This window comes from Muntiacus reevesi, chromosome 2 (assembly GCF_963930625.1).
Source record: "Muntiacus reevesi chromosome 2, mMunRee1.1, whole genome shotgun sequence".
NCBI classification, from domain to species: domain Eukaryota; kingdom Metazoa; phylum Chordata; class Mammalia; order Artiodactyla; family Cervidae; genus Muntiacus; species Muntiacus reevesi.
In genome coordinates, this window is record NC_089250.1 from 203,939,959 (window position 1) to 203,954,326 (window position 14,368).

General features: G+C 43.9%; 1 protein-coding gene across 4 annotated transcripts in view; it reads right to left on the reverse strand.

Annotated features, from left to right (window-relative positions):
* XPO6 (exportin 6) overlaps nucleotides 1-14,368 on the reverse strand; it is a 105,536-nt gene that overhangs the window by 16,573 nt on the left and 74,595 nt on the right. For all 4 annotated transcript variants that reach the window (XM_065924548.1, XM_065924549.1, XM_065924547.1 and 1 more), the window contains exons 13-17: nucleotides 11,348-11,507; nucleotides 8,105-8,197; nucleotides 2,962-3,106; nucleotides 1,183-1,329; nucleotides 83-272 (exon numbers count right to left, since the gene is read on the reverse strand). In XM_065924548.1, coding sequence (XP_065780620.1) covers nucleotides 83-272; nucleotides 1,183-1,329; nucleotides 2,962-3,106; nucleotides 8,105-8,197; nucleotides 11,348-11,507 — 735 coding nt within the window. The remainder of the gene's footprint in view (nucleotides 1-82; nucleotides 273-1,182; nucleotides 1,330-2,961; nucleotides 3,107-8,104; nucleotides 8,198-11,347; nucleotides 11,508-14,368) is intronic.

Below are 14,368 nucleotides of genomic sequence, written 5' to 3' on the forward strand. Positions count from 1 at the left end.
TGCAAAGCCCATCTGCTACAAAGGAAGAATGATGCCAGCTCTACCTATCTCCCCAGGCTGCCCCTGCCTTGGGGCCACTTACTGTCATCCAGGGGCATCTTCCTCTGTGGGGTGACAGCATTGGGCTTCAGATTGCGATAATCCCGGGACAGCGCAGAGATGAGGCTGGCATGGTTCATGGAGCGCACCGGCCACTGCTGCTCATTCTCTGGGAGGTTTGGCCACGGAAGCAGCAGGATGTTCGAGAGGGCTCGGCACACCAACACCTGAGCCTGGAAGAGACCCGAGGGTATCCATCCAGCAGAAGTTTACAACCAACATGGACAGCAGAGCGGCTGCACCTGACATGACCTTTGACACTGACCACACACACTGAGCTCAGGCCTTGGGCTCCTTTCTTAAAACCTGGGCCTGGGACTTGGGTCCAACTGGAACAATCCAGGAAGGAGAGAAAAACTGAAGAAACACCACCAAATCTAGGCCCAGCACATCTGAAGGCCAGCCTCAATCATCACTCTTACTGCTGGCACTTCCCCTCTGATTTGTTACTTGAAGCGTTAACAGGGGGAGAAATCACCGACGCTGAATCTAACCTGTCCCTTGGCTGCCCGCTCCTGATATCCTCCACCGAGAAGCTACTCAGAACACTGCTGTTGAGAGTTTTTTACACTCAATGTGCCCTTGGGGACAAGTCAGAAGCAACACATTCACAGTCCAGGTACTTTTAAGTAACTGCTTTGACTCCACTATGACCCCGCCCCCATTTCACTGCTTTTAAACTTTTAGCCTGAGCCTCCCAGAGGATTTTAGAATATACTTGTCTGGAGTGTCTCAACCCTAAGAAAACAAACATTTAACAATAAAAGCAGACTCTTTTAAACCACAAAGAATACAAAGAGAACTCTCCCAGCACCAGCCAAACTGCCAGTTGTCAAAGCAGCACAATCACCAGACCTGTCGGGAGGAACTTTTTATGTCTGAATCAGCACGCTGACCGTGTTGGGAAGGAAGGTCGTAACAAGAGAGCACTGCATGCACCAGTGTCATACATGTAAGAAATCCATGTGCGCTGGCAAGGCCTGTAAGCTCTAAGTACAAGACCAAAGGCTAGATTCTTCTTCCTCAGTCTCTCAGCCTGAGCCGAATGGCCCTGGGGATCCCAGGGGAGCCCTGAGGCCTCACCTTATCGACAAGTCGTTGGGCAGAGGCATCGGTGATCCTGTTGAATACTTTCTGTACTGCAGGGATGCTGATCAGAAAGACAGGTCGCACAGTGGTGGCCAGTGAGACCAGTAAGTGGCATGCAGATAGCAGCAATTTGTCTTGGACCTGGGGAGTGAAGAAGACATGTCAGCTCACGACGTCTCCTGTGAGACTGGTATTAGAAGAACTGGATGAGGCAGCCATGAGCTGAATACGGGGCCTGATGCCAAATTACGTCAACTAGACTCTGTCTCAAAGAAGTTTTCCTATAATGATGCCCAGTAACAAGGTTTCCTCTTCCCTGCCACATCCATAGCTCCTGCCCTCAAGCCAAGACCACTGTCTTCTAATTTTCTAGTTCTCAGCCACTAGTATCTTTGAACCCAGTCACTTCTCAGCTCATGAATCTACGGTGGCTCCCTGTCAGCATTTAAACCACATGGCAAAGTCCTTGGCATCATTCAAACAACGGGATTGTTCATCTGACTCTTCTTACTCTAGTCAACCTGAGATCTCTCTTAACCCCCATTCTGCAGTCCATCAATCACACCAGGCTTGCCTACTTCCTTCACTTCAACAGGCTAATCAAACCCTTGGTTTAAGTACCATCCTTCCCTTTCAAATTATCTAGCAAAAGCAAAGACGCTATGAAAACACGACCAGATGCATAAATAAAAAATAAAGAAAGAAAGAAAACAGGACCAGATGCTAATAAGACTGCAGTCCAACAGCACACCAAAAAGCCAGTGGTATGTAGAATAATTTAGAAAAATTACAAAATTTCCTAAAACCAAAAAATATCCCTAACCTTTGAACCCTATCATCCCACTTATTCTAAACAAAATACCTAAAAGGATAAAGCTGCAATTGTGAGTACACACATTTCAAAACTATCTGTAATGAATTGTTAACAAACAGACACAATTTAAAAGATCAGCGATGGATAGGTGAATTCTGAAACAACCCCCTCACAGGACTATCATAACTCATTTACAAATTATAATTATAAATACACAAAAACTTACTGAAAACAACACCTTGTTTTGTTAATAGTGGTACAGAATGCCATGTATGATTAAAACTACCAGAAAAAGGAAAAAAAGTATCTATATGCTTTAGTAATATAAATTGGTGGTTTCCTTAGAGGACAGCTTAGAATCGATCAAATTTTACATGGATAGAACCTTAGACCCAGCAATTATACTTCTAGGAACCTATCCTACAAGGATGTACAGACAAGGATCTAATTTCCATCAACAGAAGAGTTATCATACATCCCCACTACAGAATAGCATTGGTCAGTTTCACACGCTACATTTGTCTGACACATGTAAAAGTCTCCAAGGCACACTGTTAACACAAAAGAAGATATTATATCTCCAGCTGTCTACAAACATTTACTTATGTATATGATAATTGGAAAAAGCCTAAAGGATATACAACAAATGGTTGACAGTGCTTACCCTGGAAAGGAAAATGTTTTGGAGGAAGGAATTAAAGAGTACCATAATTTTTTAGCCTATACATTTGAATAGTATTTTACTTTTAGACAATGAGCATGTATTTGTGGGAGACAGAGAACTGAAAAAATTGGTATATTTGAATTTATATGGACTAGAACTGAAAAGGAACATGAAATGGCACACAGTTGTATCACAGCAGTAAGAACCGGGTCTTATATGGCATTATAAATGGGTATATGAAGAGGAGGACAGACGGGGAGTTAGAGAAGAGATGCAGCCTTCGCTGTTTCAAGACCTTGGTGGTGATGAGAGGTGTGACTGCATCCATGGTGGTGGAGATGAGTGAAACGAACTGCTGGGTATTCTGCCGATGTGCCTCGCTGCAGTACTGTGCTAGCCAGTGAGAGTACGCCTGCAGGGCAGCCAGGGACTGAGCGTGCCTGCAAACAGAGAGAAGATGTGTTAAAGGTTAAGGTCAGAATATATCAACACTAAACCTACTTTCACAGGAGAGAATTCCACCCATCGCATTTACCAATCTACAACACTCATGATAGCCTGGAAATCTCCTTGCTCCCGTAGGACCTAAAGTTAAAACCCATCATCTAAATATTGCCACCAGTGCCTGGAACCCAGAAGGCAGTTAGCAAACGTCTATCAGATCTCATTCAATCTTTCTGTGACACACACGGTGTCAGGTGAGAGAATGGTAAATAATAAAGCCAGAATCCAAGAATTCAAGTGATAATGTGTTAGACTGGGAAATAGTAAAAATTTTATATCCCTAACTACAGACCAGGACGTAGAAAGCTACCAAGAATTAGAGCTTTACAAATAAGCTTTGATACGAGACTCTCAGCTTTAAGCTTCCATCACACCATACATGGTATCTGGCTGAGGCTTGAAGGAGCAAAGACTACAGTTTCTGCCAATGTTGTACTGCACCATACACACAACAAAATATACATCATCAGTTCAGTTCAGTTCAGTCGCTCAGTCTCTTCTGATTCTTGGTGACCCCATGGACTGCAGCACACCAGGCCTCCTTGTCCATCACCAACTCCCAGAGTTTACCCAAACTCATGTCCATTGAGTCGGTGATGTCATCCAACCATCTCATCCTCTGTCGTCCTCTTCTCCTCCACCTTCAGTCTTTCCCAGCATCAGGGTCTTTTCAAATGAGTCAGCTCTTCACATCAGGTGGCCAAAGTATCAGAGTTTCAGCTTCAACATCAGTCCTTCCAATGAACACTCAGGACTGATCTCCCTTAGGATGAACTGGTTGGATCTCTTTGCAGTCCAAGGGACTCTCAAGAGTCTTCTCCAACACCACAGTTCAAAAGCATCAATTCTTTGGTGCTCAGCTTTCTTTATAGTCCAACTCTCACATCCATACATGACCACTGGAAAAACCATAGCCTTGACTAGACGGACCTTTGTTAGCAAAGTAATGTCTCTGCTTTTTAATATGCTGTCTAGGTTGGTCAGAACTTTCCTGCCAAGGAGCAAGCGTCTTTTAATTTCATGGCTGCAGTCACCATCTGCAGTGATTTTGGAGCCCAAAAGAATAAAGCCAGTTCCTGTTTCCACTGTTTCCCCATCTATTTGCCATGAAGTGATGGGGCTGGATGCCATGATCTTAGTTTTCTGAATGTTGAGCTTTAAACCAACTTCTTCACTTTCTTCTTTCACTTTCATCAAGAGGCTCTTTAGTTCTTCACTTTCTGCCGTAAGGGTGGTGTCATCTGCATATCTGAAGTTACTGATATTTCTCCCGGCAATCTTGATTCCAGCTTGTGCTTCATCCAGCCTAGTGTTTCTCATGATGTACTCTGCATATAAGTTCAATAAGCAGGGTGACAATATACAGCCTTGATGTACTCCTTTTCCTATTTGGAACGAGTCTGTTGTTCCATGTCCAGCTCTAACTGTTGCTTCCTGACCTGCATACAGATTTCTCAAGAGGCGGGTCAGATGGTCTGGCATTCCCACCTCTTTCAGAATTTTCCATAGTTTATTGTGATCCACACTGTCAAAGGCTTTGGCATAGTCAATAAAGCAGAAATAGATGTTTTTCTGGAACTCTCTTGCTTTTTCAATGATTCAACAGATGGTGGCAATTTGATCTCTGGTTCCTCTGCCTTCTCTAAAACCAGCTTAAACATTTGGAAGTTCATGGTTCACGTACTGTTGAAGCCTGGCTTGGAGAATTTGGAGCACTGCTTTGCTAGCGTGTGAGATGAGTGCAACTGTATGGTAGTTTAAGCATTCTTTGGCATTGCCCTTCTTAGGGACTGGAATGAAAACTGACCTTTTCCAGTCCTGTGGCCACTGCTGAGTTTTCCAAATTTGCTGACATATTGAGTACAGCACTTTCACAGCATCATCTTTTAGGATTTGCAATATCTCAACTGGAATTCCATCACCTCCACTAGCTTTGTTCGTAGTGATGCTTCCTAAGCCCACTTGACTTCACATTCCAGGATGCCTGACTCTAGGTGAGTGATCATATCATCATTATCTGGGTCATGAAGATTTTTTCTGTACAGTTCTTTTGTGTATTCTTTTACATCATAAAAGCTCACAATTCAACAAAAAGAGAAAATCTTTGAAAAAGTGAGGTAGTTGTCCCAGAGCTTACAAAACATCAGACCTTCTAATAAACATAAATGGGTCATTTCTCCCTTTTCTGAAAAAATTAGTAAGTTTTTGGGTGGGGTGATACTTTGAGACTCCATAAATAAGTAACACCCTCCACAACAAATACCCATTGAGAATCCATGCCTAAATCACTCTTAAAACTTGGTGGTTGCAAACGAGGGAATTTTCTAATTCTTTTTCTTTTCATTAGTTATATTTTTCTGTAAAAAGAACTTTCTCTCCCTGATCTTCTTTTCTAATCATATGGATGCTGTATATTCAATATATTATAACTCCTCATCATTTTTATTCTTTCTTGATGATCACATTGTCAAGTTAACCAGGAAGCACCCTTTCTAGCTGGCCCCCGTGTCCTTTTCATACATTCCCAGCCTTCCCAATTGGCTCAACAAGATTCTTCAGGGTCAGCCTGCCCCAGACTTGTAGCATTTCTCCAAGAAGCTCTGATTCTTTTTGGTGGAGAATGTATCTCAGAAACCAAGAGCCTGAATACTAAAGGGAGCACTGCTTCTGTGGTATCACTGCTTCTGGGACCTTTCAGTGGAAAAGCAAGGATACGGGCAGACACTATTTAAAAATCAAACTTAGCATCAATAACTCCAGGGCAAACCGACCTCCAAGGCCTTCTAGACATGATGTAAGAAGGACACACTATCACATATATAACATTCTTGCTAAAATGTTTAATCCTGATCTAATACAGACAAAAACTAGACAAATCAAGATTTTTAAGCTTTTCTTAAAAAAAAAAAAAAAAAATTTAGACGTGAATCTCCGAAAAGTAACTCTCTCCCCCTACCCTACCCCTCCCAAACACACAATTTGGGGAACTAACTTGTCTAGACTATAAGAGAAACACATAATGAGATTCATTAGTTAGAACCTAGATCTAAAATATATACATCTATAGATATATACGTATAAAGGACATTCCTGGGACAATTAGGGAAACCGGAATATACAGACATATAGATATGCTTAAAACAGGAAGATGACATTACTGCATCTATGAAAGTTTTTGAGTGTTAATAATGTATTATGGTTATACAGAAGAACGTTCCTAGGAGATAAATGCTGAAGGATATAAAGGTGAAATGATGTGTTGTCTGCAATTTATTTTCAAATAGTTCACACAAAAAACATGTATGTGTGTGCACATATGTGGGGCTTCCCTGATGGCTCAGCGATAAAGAATCCATCTGCAGTGCAGGAAATGAGAAGATCCCTTGGGGCAGGAATGGCAACCCACTCCAGTATTCTTGCCTGAAAAAATCCATGGACAGAAGAGCCTGGCGGCCTACAGTCCATAGGGTCGCAAAAGAGTCAGACACAACTGAGCCGCTGAGCATGCACATGCAAATGTGTATACAGAGAGAAAAGCAAAAACAGAACAAACACACACACACAACAAATGTGGCAAAATATTTATCACTGATGAATCGAGCTTGAGAGTATAGTATATGGGTGCTCATTCTATTACCCCCTTTTCTATAAATTTGAGTTTTTCCAAATTAAAAAGTGAGGTAAGAATAGGTACTAAATACCTTACAGTAAGAAACTGTAAATTTTGAGATTTTGGTATTCATAGTGATGAAAATAGTTATTTTGTATTTTTAGAATCCAGTGATCAAAAAGTACAAAAAGTAAGGAGAAAGGCATCAAAGTGTGTCCTGTGAAAGGGGTGTCTAAGAATTTCAGCCAATCTTTTACATTTATACAGCTCCTTAAGCCTGAAGGAAGGAACACTAAAACTTCCTGAAATTGTGTGCAAGGCGTGTTTATGAGCAAATTAGCCTCTTTCTTGGAAGAAGCTTTCTCTAAATTCTCAAAAAGGAGAGCAATATTAAAAAAAAAAAATTTTTTTCTAAACCATCATAGTAAAGGAGACTCTTTTTCTATGTATCTAATTTGAAGCTCCAGAATGCTCTAGAACAGGGATCAGAGACTTTTTCTGAAGAAAGTCAGAATATAAATGTTTGTTTTTGAAGGCCATCCACTATCACTCAAAACTGTTAACTATTCTGCCACTACAGTGCAAAAGCAGCCATAGGTAATATGTAAATGAATGGGCAGGGCTGTGCTCCAGTAAAACTATTTTTAAAAGCTAGCACTGGGCCGAATCTGGCAGAATGCCTCTCCAGCCGAGAGCAAGCCTTCCAAGCAGTGATCTCTGGGAGAGGGCCCCATCTCCAATCCCCATTCCTTTACCCGTCCCTATGTCACTTTTGTAATGGCCTCCCACCGTCTATAATGTTTCTCAGTGTGGTCCCTGGGTGGCCGGCTTCAAAATCACTTAGGGTTCTTGTTTAATATGCAAATACCAAAGGCTTGTACCATCCTGCTATAGTCAGAATCTCTAGGGGCATATGTTCCCCACGCAATGCTTCTGTACCCTACAGTTTCAGTCACTGGTCTTCAGGACACGATTCGCGGCATTCACTATCCAGCCTCGCCTCCCACCACACCAGCGGCTCCCCACACCCCTACCTGTGTGACCCTGCATCACTTCTGTGTCTTGGCATGTGTTATTCTTTCCTCCTGAAATGCCTACTCCATATACCTACCCTCCACTCCCAGCTCTCATCTGCCTGATGAACACTACTCACTCCAGCCACCCCAGTCCCCAGATATAACAAGCTTTCTCTCTTTCCAGGTTTGGAGAAGGGAGTTTTTTCATCTTTTCACAACAGTCACTACAGTCTCTTTTTATCTATAAAGCCATTTGGGGGCAGAGAACAAGTCTTTCTGAGAATATACAAACATCTAACTATACTTACACATCAATGAGATCAGGCTTCAATACTGATGGCACGGCAGTCTCAATGTTGTACAATTTTATCTGAGATCCATACAAAGTGACTTTGACCAATCTGTTGGCAAAGAAGAATTGTACAAGTGAGACCACACTCAGTTTGTGGACTAAAGCAGACAAAATGGACAAGGTATCAACAAAGGTCTTGAGGACATGCTTTTTTCCAATCAAAAAAGAATCAAGACCAGGTTTTCAATTTTATCCCAAAGATGTAATCTGAGATATGCATAAAGATTTATATACTAAGACACAGACTAAAGCACTACCTACAGTCTCAAACTTTTTGAAAACAATATAAATATCCAACAGAGAATATAATACATCCAACAACATGATTAGAATGGAAATTGTTATTATATGTGTATTTTACCACAATTTTAAAAAATGGAAAATAAGCAAATGTTTCAGGTAGATAGACATATGATAAAATATAGCAAAATTTCACTGTAGAATCTAGGTGATGGGTACATGGGTATTACCTATACAATTTTCTAACTTTCTGAAAATATGAAATGTTCATGATAAAACACTGGGGTGGGGTTGGGAAAGGGGGGACACAAAAGTTTCTACAATAGATTAAGGTATTTTTAACTTTCAGCACAATTCTTTAAGAAGCAAGGTATTGAGCCCCCTGGTTGCCCAAGGGCTCACTACATACAAATGAGCATTAAATATGACCAGCTCTACTGGGAAACGGGAGACTGCTCTTCCATTAGAGACACTCCTTTCTGACTAAACATTGGGGGAAAAAAAAAAAACCCTAGAGAGCTGGCTAAGTTCTCTCTGTGCCTACTCTGTAAGGAACCCCAGACTCAGGTCTGCAGGGCATGCCAGGGAAGATGGTGCATGTTTTGCTCCCTCAATCCAACAGCGCAGAGGGTCTCACACTTTACTGAGCAGAAGAATCAACTGGGGAACTGGGTATAAGACAACTTGCTGGTGCTGCCCCACAGACGGGACACTGCAGCTCTGAGGGCATCTGGACATGTGCATCTCTGAAGAGCATCCATGGGACTCTGATGCATGGGGTCCATATTCTGAAAAATATTCCTCTCTGATAGGGGCAGACATCAGGATTTTATTATAAAACCATGAGCTTGAGTCACAAGTTATTCAGGATTGGGGAGCAGTCAGAAAGCGGTATTTTCAGTAAGCCAAGGAATAAAAGTAAAAGAATAAAAGTCAAGGGTCTTCAATCTGAAGTTCTAGGAAGCGGGGTGTGGTGGTGACGACAAGCAGGCATCAAAAAAGTCACCATCGATAAGTAACACACCAATGAGTGCCCAGTGTTTAATTCTTTTTTTTTTTTTTTCAGTGTTTAATTCTTTAAACTGTTTTACATTTTTTACATTCATACAATGTGTGTACAGTTTACTGGTGTTAAATATATTCATAACATGCAACTACCCCAATCATCTATCTCCATGACTCTTTCCATCTTAGAAAACTGAAACTCTGTATCTATTAAATAGTAACTCTCCACAACCCCTCCACCCCTGACAACCAAGGACTTTCTGTCTCTACCATTCTGACAACTCTAAGTACCTCACAGAAGAGAAACCATACAGCTTGTGACTTGATACTCTTCACTTACATTCAACAGCATTCTTTAACGTTGCTCTACACTAAAAATGAACTTCTAAATGTGTCTTTTAATATTTCTATGTTTAGCAGTCTTGATACTAATATTATGTAACTGACAAGTAAAAAACGCTACTGATGAAAATGGTTATTAAGATCATGTAGCCATGACGAGGAGGCTTCTCTCACACTTTATTCTAAGTGAAGACCAAAGAGCCAAGTCTGTTTAACTACTGAGTCTGCAAACTTAAGCAATGCAGAAAGATGTATATACATAAGGACTTATAAAATAACAACCCAGAATCTCTGAACAGTCACCTCCCTATGAAGCCAAAATGACTGATGGATACAATACATGGATACAATACATGGCTTAAGTTTAAATTAAAAAAATATAGACTTCAGACAGAAAGACATGTTCTATTTCTACTATCAGAGGAAACAGGCCTAGTGTAGGAAGAAGAGGAAAAAGAGCTTGAGGTAGAAGCTCTGTGGCTGGAGAAGGCCCAGCATTTCGGCTCCAGAAACCAGTAAAAGTTCATGTGCGGCTTCTCACAAACTGTGTGGTCTGAGGCAAGGCACTCGCCCTCTCTGGGCCACAGTTTACGCAGATAAAATGATAATACCTGTCCCTCAAAATACAGAAAGAAAGTGGACAAAATTACTTTCTAAAATCTCCTACTACAGTATACTGCTTTTCTTACTAACATTAATCTGGCTTTGCAGATTTATTTAAAATTCTCAGTCATGTCTGCTTTTAAGCAAAGAAAAACAAAGAAAAATCTGGCATGCAAGTAAGTAGGCTTGGGCCCTAGCTCCCCCTAGCGTGTTACCAATGACACAGCCACTGTGCCAATGAAAGCACCAGGTGTCTCGACTTTGGGCTGGATCCACACCCACCCGGGTTTGATCTAATCTACTTGCTGGTTACCTTCAAACGACCTGAACGATCTGTCACTTTTTATTTTCAGCAAATGACGTTTTAGGTGCCTGAGTTCATGCGGGGGTGGGGACCGGGCAGTAGGAAATGATCCTCAACAAATGTAGCCGTAAAGCCTGTGACAGACCCTCCAGGAAGAAGCAGTAATGGGAGCTCAGTGGGGGTAAGGTGGGGGGTCCGCCCCTGTCAGGCTTGGCAGCTGCCCAGCTTCAACTCCTGACGACCCTAAGAAGACTACAAAAACTAGCCCCACTCTAACAGGACCAGAGAAAGACGCCTCTGGCATCTGGCTGCCTAGCCAAGAGTGCATAATGTCTACTTGTTTGTCCTTTTATTAACAGGGCTGTCTTAACATCTCTTTATGACCAAAGCTGGTTTCTCTTGACGTTACTGCTGTCTTTAAATATATGCTCTTCCATGAAATCACAGCTTATCTTTACCGTGTGCTACATACTAGGCCCCAGGCTCAGTGCCTTACCTCATATAAATCTCACAACAAACCCACAGGATACTATGTCCACTCCATTTTACCAGGACCTGAATGAAGTTCAGAGAAAGGCAGTGACTGCTCCACACCCCCGTGTGCGGTGGAGCTTCGAGTCACCTGCGCAGGGCAGAGCTGCCCGGCCACCGCAGCCCCTCATACAAGCAGGGAAGTTGAGCTCCATGCTGTGACTGCCCACCCACCTCTCCACCACTGTGAGGGCGTCACTGAAGCGTGCGGCGAACACGTCCCCAATGAAGTATTCGGCCAGGCGGCCCACAGCCTGCAGGAGGGAGCTCAGGTCTCTCAGGGAGCAGTGCAGGCGCCGGCAGTCGTTCTCCGCTGTGATGTTCAGCCTGGGTCCTGAAAAAGAACACTTCAGATGGTTTTTCAACAGGAAGAACATGTTCTAATTCCCACTACAGATAACCGCCTTTTCATATGGTTCTGGGGATTCTCAAGGGAAAGGTCCGTCTAGTCAAACGTATGGTTTTTCCAGTAGTCACGTACAATGTAAGAGCTGGACCATAAAGAACGCTGAGCGCCAAAGAATTGCTGCTTTCAAACTGTGGTGTTGGAGAAGATTCTCAAGAGTCCCTTGGACTGCAAGGAGATCAAAGCAGGCAATCCTAAAGGACATCAACCCTGAATACTCATTGGAAGGACTGATGCTAAAGCTCCAATACTTTGGTCACCTGATGCCAAGAGCCAACTCACTGGAAAAGACCCTGATGCTGGGAAAGATTGAGGGCAGGAGGAGAAGAGGGTGACAGAGGATAAGATGGTGGGATGGCATCACTGGCTCAGTAGACATGAGTTTGAGCAAACTCCAGGAGATAGTAAAGGACAGGGAAGCCTGGAGTGCTGCAGTTGATGGGGTCACAAAGAGTCAAACACAACTTAGCAACTGAACAACAATGGCTAAGTAACAGGGCTTCCCTGATGGCTGAGTGGTGAAGAATCCACCTGCCAATGGAGACGTGGGTTCAATCCCTGGGTTAGGAAGATTCCCCCAGAGTGGGAAATAGCAACCCACTCCAGTATTCTTACCTGGGAAATCCAATGGACAGAGAAGCCTGGTGGGCTATACAGTCCATGGGGGTCACAAAGAGTCGGACACAACTGAGCATGCACACACACATGGATAGGCAACACAGTAGACAGAAGAAGGCAGGCTGACACCTAAGAGCCAGGGGGATGAGTCAACAAGTTCGACACCTCAGCTCCTACATGGATTTCCAAGTGATGAGGCTGGAACAGGGCTCGTGACAGCCCCGAAAGAAGGACAGGAGCCTGGAAAGGGGGACACTGTGGCCAGGGCATTGTGACAGTGGGTCACACCCCAAAGAGCCAGAAGACGAAAGGAAGACACAAGTGGAGGAAAGAGCCAGTGACAAAGCAGCCCTGACCTGCCCAACCACCTGCTCCCCTGCAACACTCCCCACGGAGCACAGAGCCTTGGCGCAGAAACACCCAGCGGCAGGACTTTCAGCCTGCAGGCAGCCCAGCCAAGGCCACCAGACGGGTGGCTAAGGAGGGTGGGCCAGCTTCCAGGGTCAGAGCAAGAGGGTGAGCACCCCACACTGCCAGCCAGGAGCCCACAGCACACACAGAACCAAGAAGTGGTTCTGGTCACATATGGTCACGTGAGGGGGAACAGTGCCTCTGTCCACTCCTCTCCCAGTTAACAAAAGCACCACAAGTACACACCTTCTGAGTTTCACGGATGTTCAGGGTAACTGCTATGTAACCGAAGCCCGGGGTAAACTAAAACCTGTCAGAAGATGGGTTCTGATTCCTCATCAGTGGCCCCTGCCCCTCCCTGTACATACCCATCCTCATCACCCACCCAGCTCTACCCTGATAACTCGTTTTCAACTTTTTCACTGTACTAATGTTCAGCATAAAGGGAAAGAACCTGTGTTTCTCTATTATAACCAAGCCAAAACAGCAGCCTAAATCAGGTTTCCCTCATGGATGGTCATGAGACAGCTTAAAAGTCATCCTGACGGGGCCGGCCCTCTTCCCCTCTGCCCCTCCTCCCCGCACACATCTGGCCCATGGCCGTCCCCAGCACTGCCCCCTCAGCCTCTTCCTGGACCCCTCAATAGAATGCTAGAGCTCGATGTCTCCTGAGGGAGTCTTCCACCTTTCGATAGCTTGGTCAGAAACACAGGGGTCTCCCCGATAAGTCCTCCTATCATCCTCTGGTCTCACCTCTGTCCACTAAATTCTCTAGGCAAGAATACTGGAGTGGGTTGCTATTCCCTTCTCCTGGGGATCTTCCTGACCCAGGGATCAAATCTGAGTCTCCTGCACTGCAGGTAGATAATTTACTGTCTGAGTCACCGGGGAAGCCCTTCCACCCTTTGAGGGGAGAACAAAAAACAAGCTTAATTTAAGCCTGCTGACACATGACAGTCATGGGGAGATGTGGAGAGGAGGGTCACATTCTTGTGAATCTTCTCTTGGCTGAAATACATGCCTGGTCCCTTCTGTTTTCTGTGCCCACCCCCTCTCCAGAATCCTGGCCATTCTCATCACTCTCGTTTAAACAGCCTGGAACTGCTGTGTGTGTTTTGAAATATTGGTTTGAACCATAGCAATTTGCTGCTATTTGACCATTTCTGACCTAAGAGAACCTCAGTAATTCATATAGTTCAACTTAACATGTGCCATCCAAGGTTCAAAACAATCAAAATGGCAGTTGATTCTTTCCTGATGTGTCTGCAATGCAGTCAAATGCACAGACAGTAAGTACCCCTACATCAGTCTCTAGCCCTGCCCCCCAGCCTGGAAACCTCATACTACTATCACCACAAAATCATGCAAGGTAACCACACCGCCACCTGAGGGGGAAGGCCAGAGTTCCCACTGTGAAAAGCTGTTCAGATCAATCCACATTCTATTCTGTTTGGCTGAGGCTTAGTTCCCTCCTTGCCCCCATCAACAACACAGAATATTCGCACAAAGGAACCTGCAGGTGAGGACACTACGACGTGTAGGCTTCAGAGACAGAAGAAAACATGGCCACACCAAAGTCTGATCTTCCATAAACCATGTTACCCTGCAGCTGTCTAGAGAGATGTCCCCTGAGCCACACCCAAACAACAGCCCACGGGACATCACTGGTGGTTCAGTGGTAGGGACTTCACCTTCCAATACAAAGGATGTGGGTTTGATCCTTGGTCGGGGAACTAATATCCCACATGCCTCACAGCCCC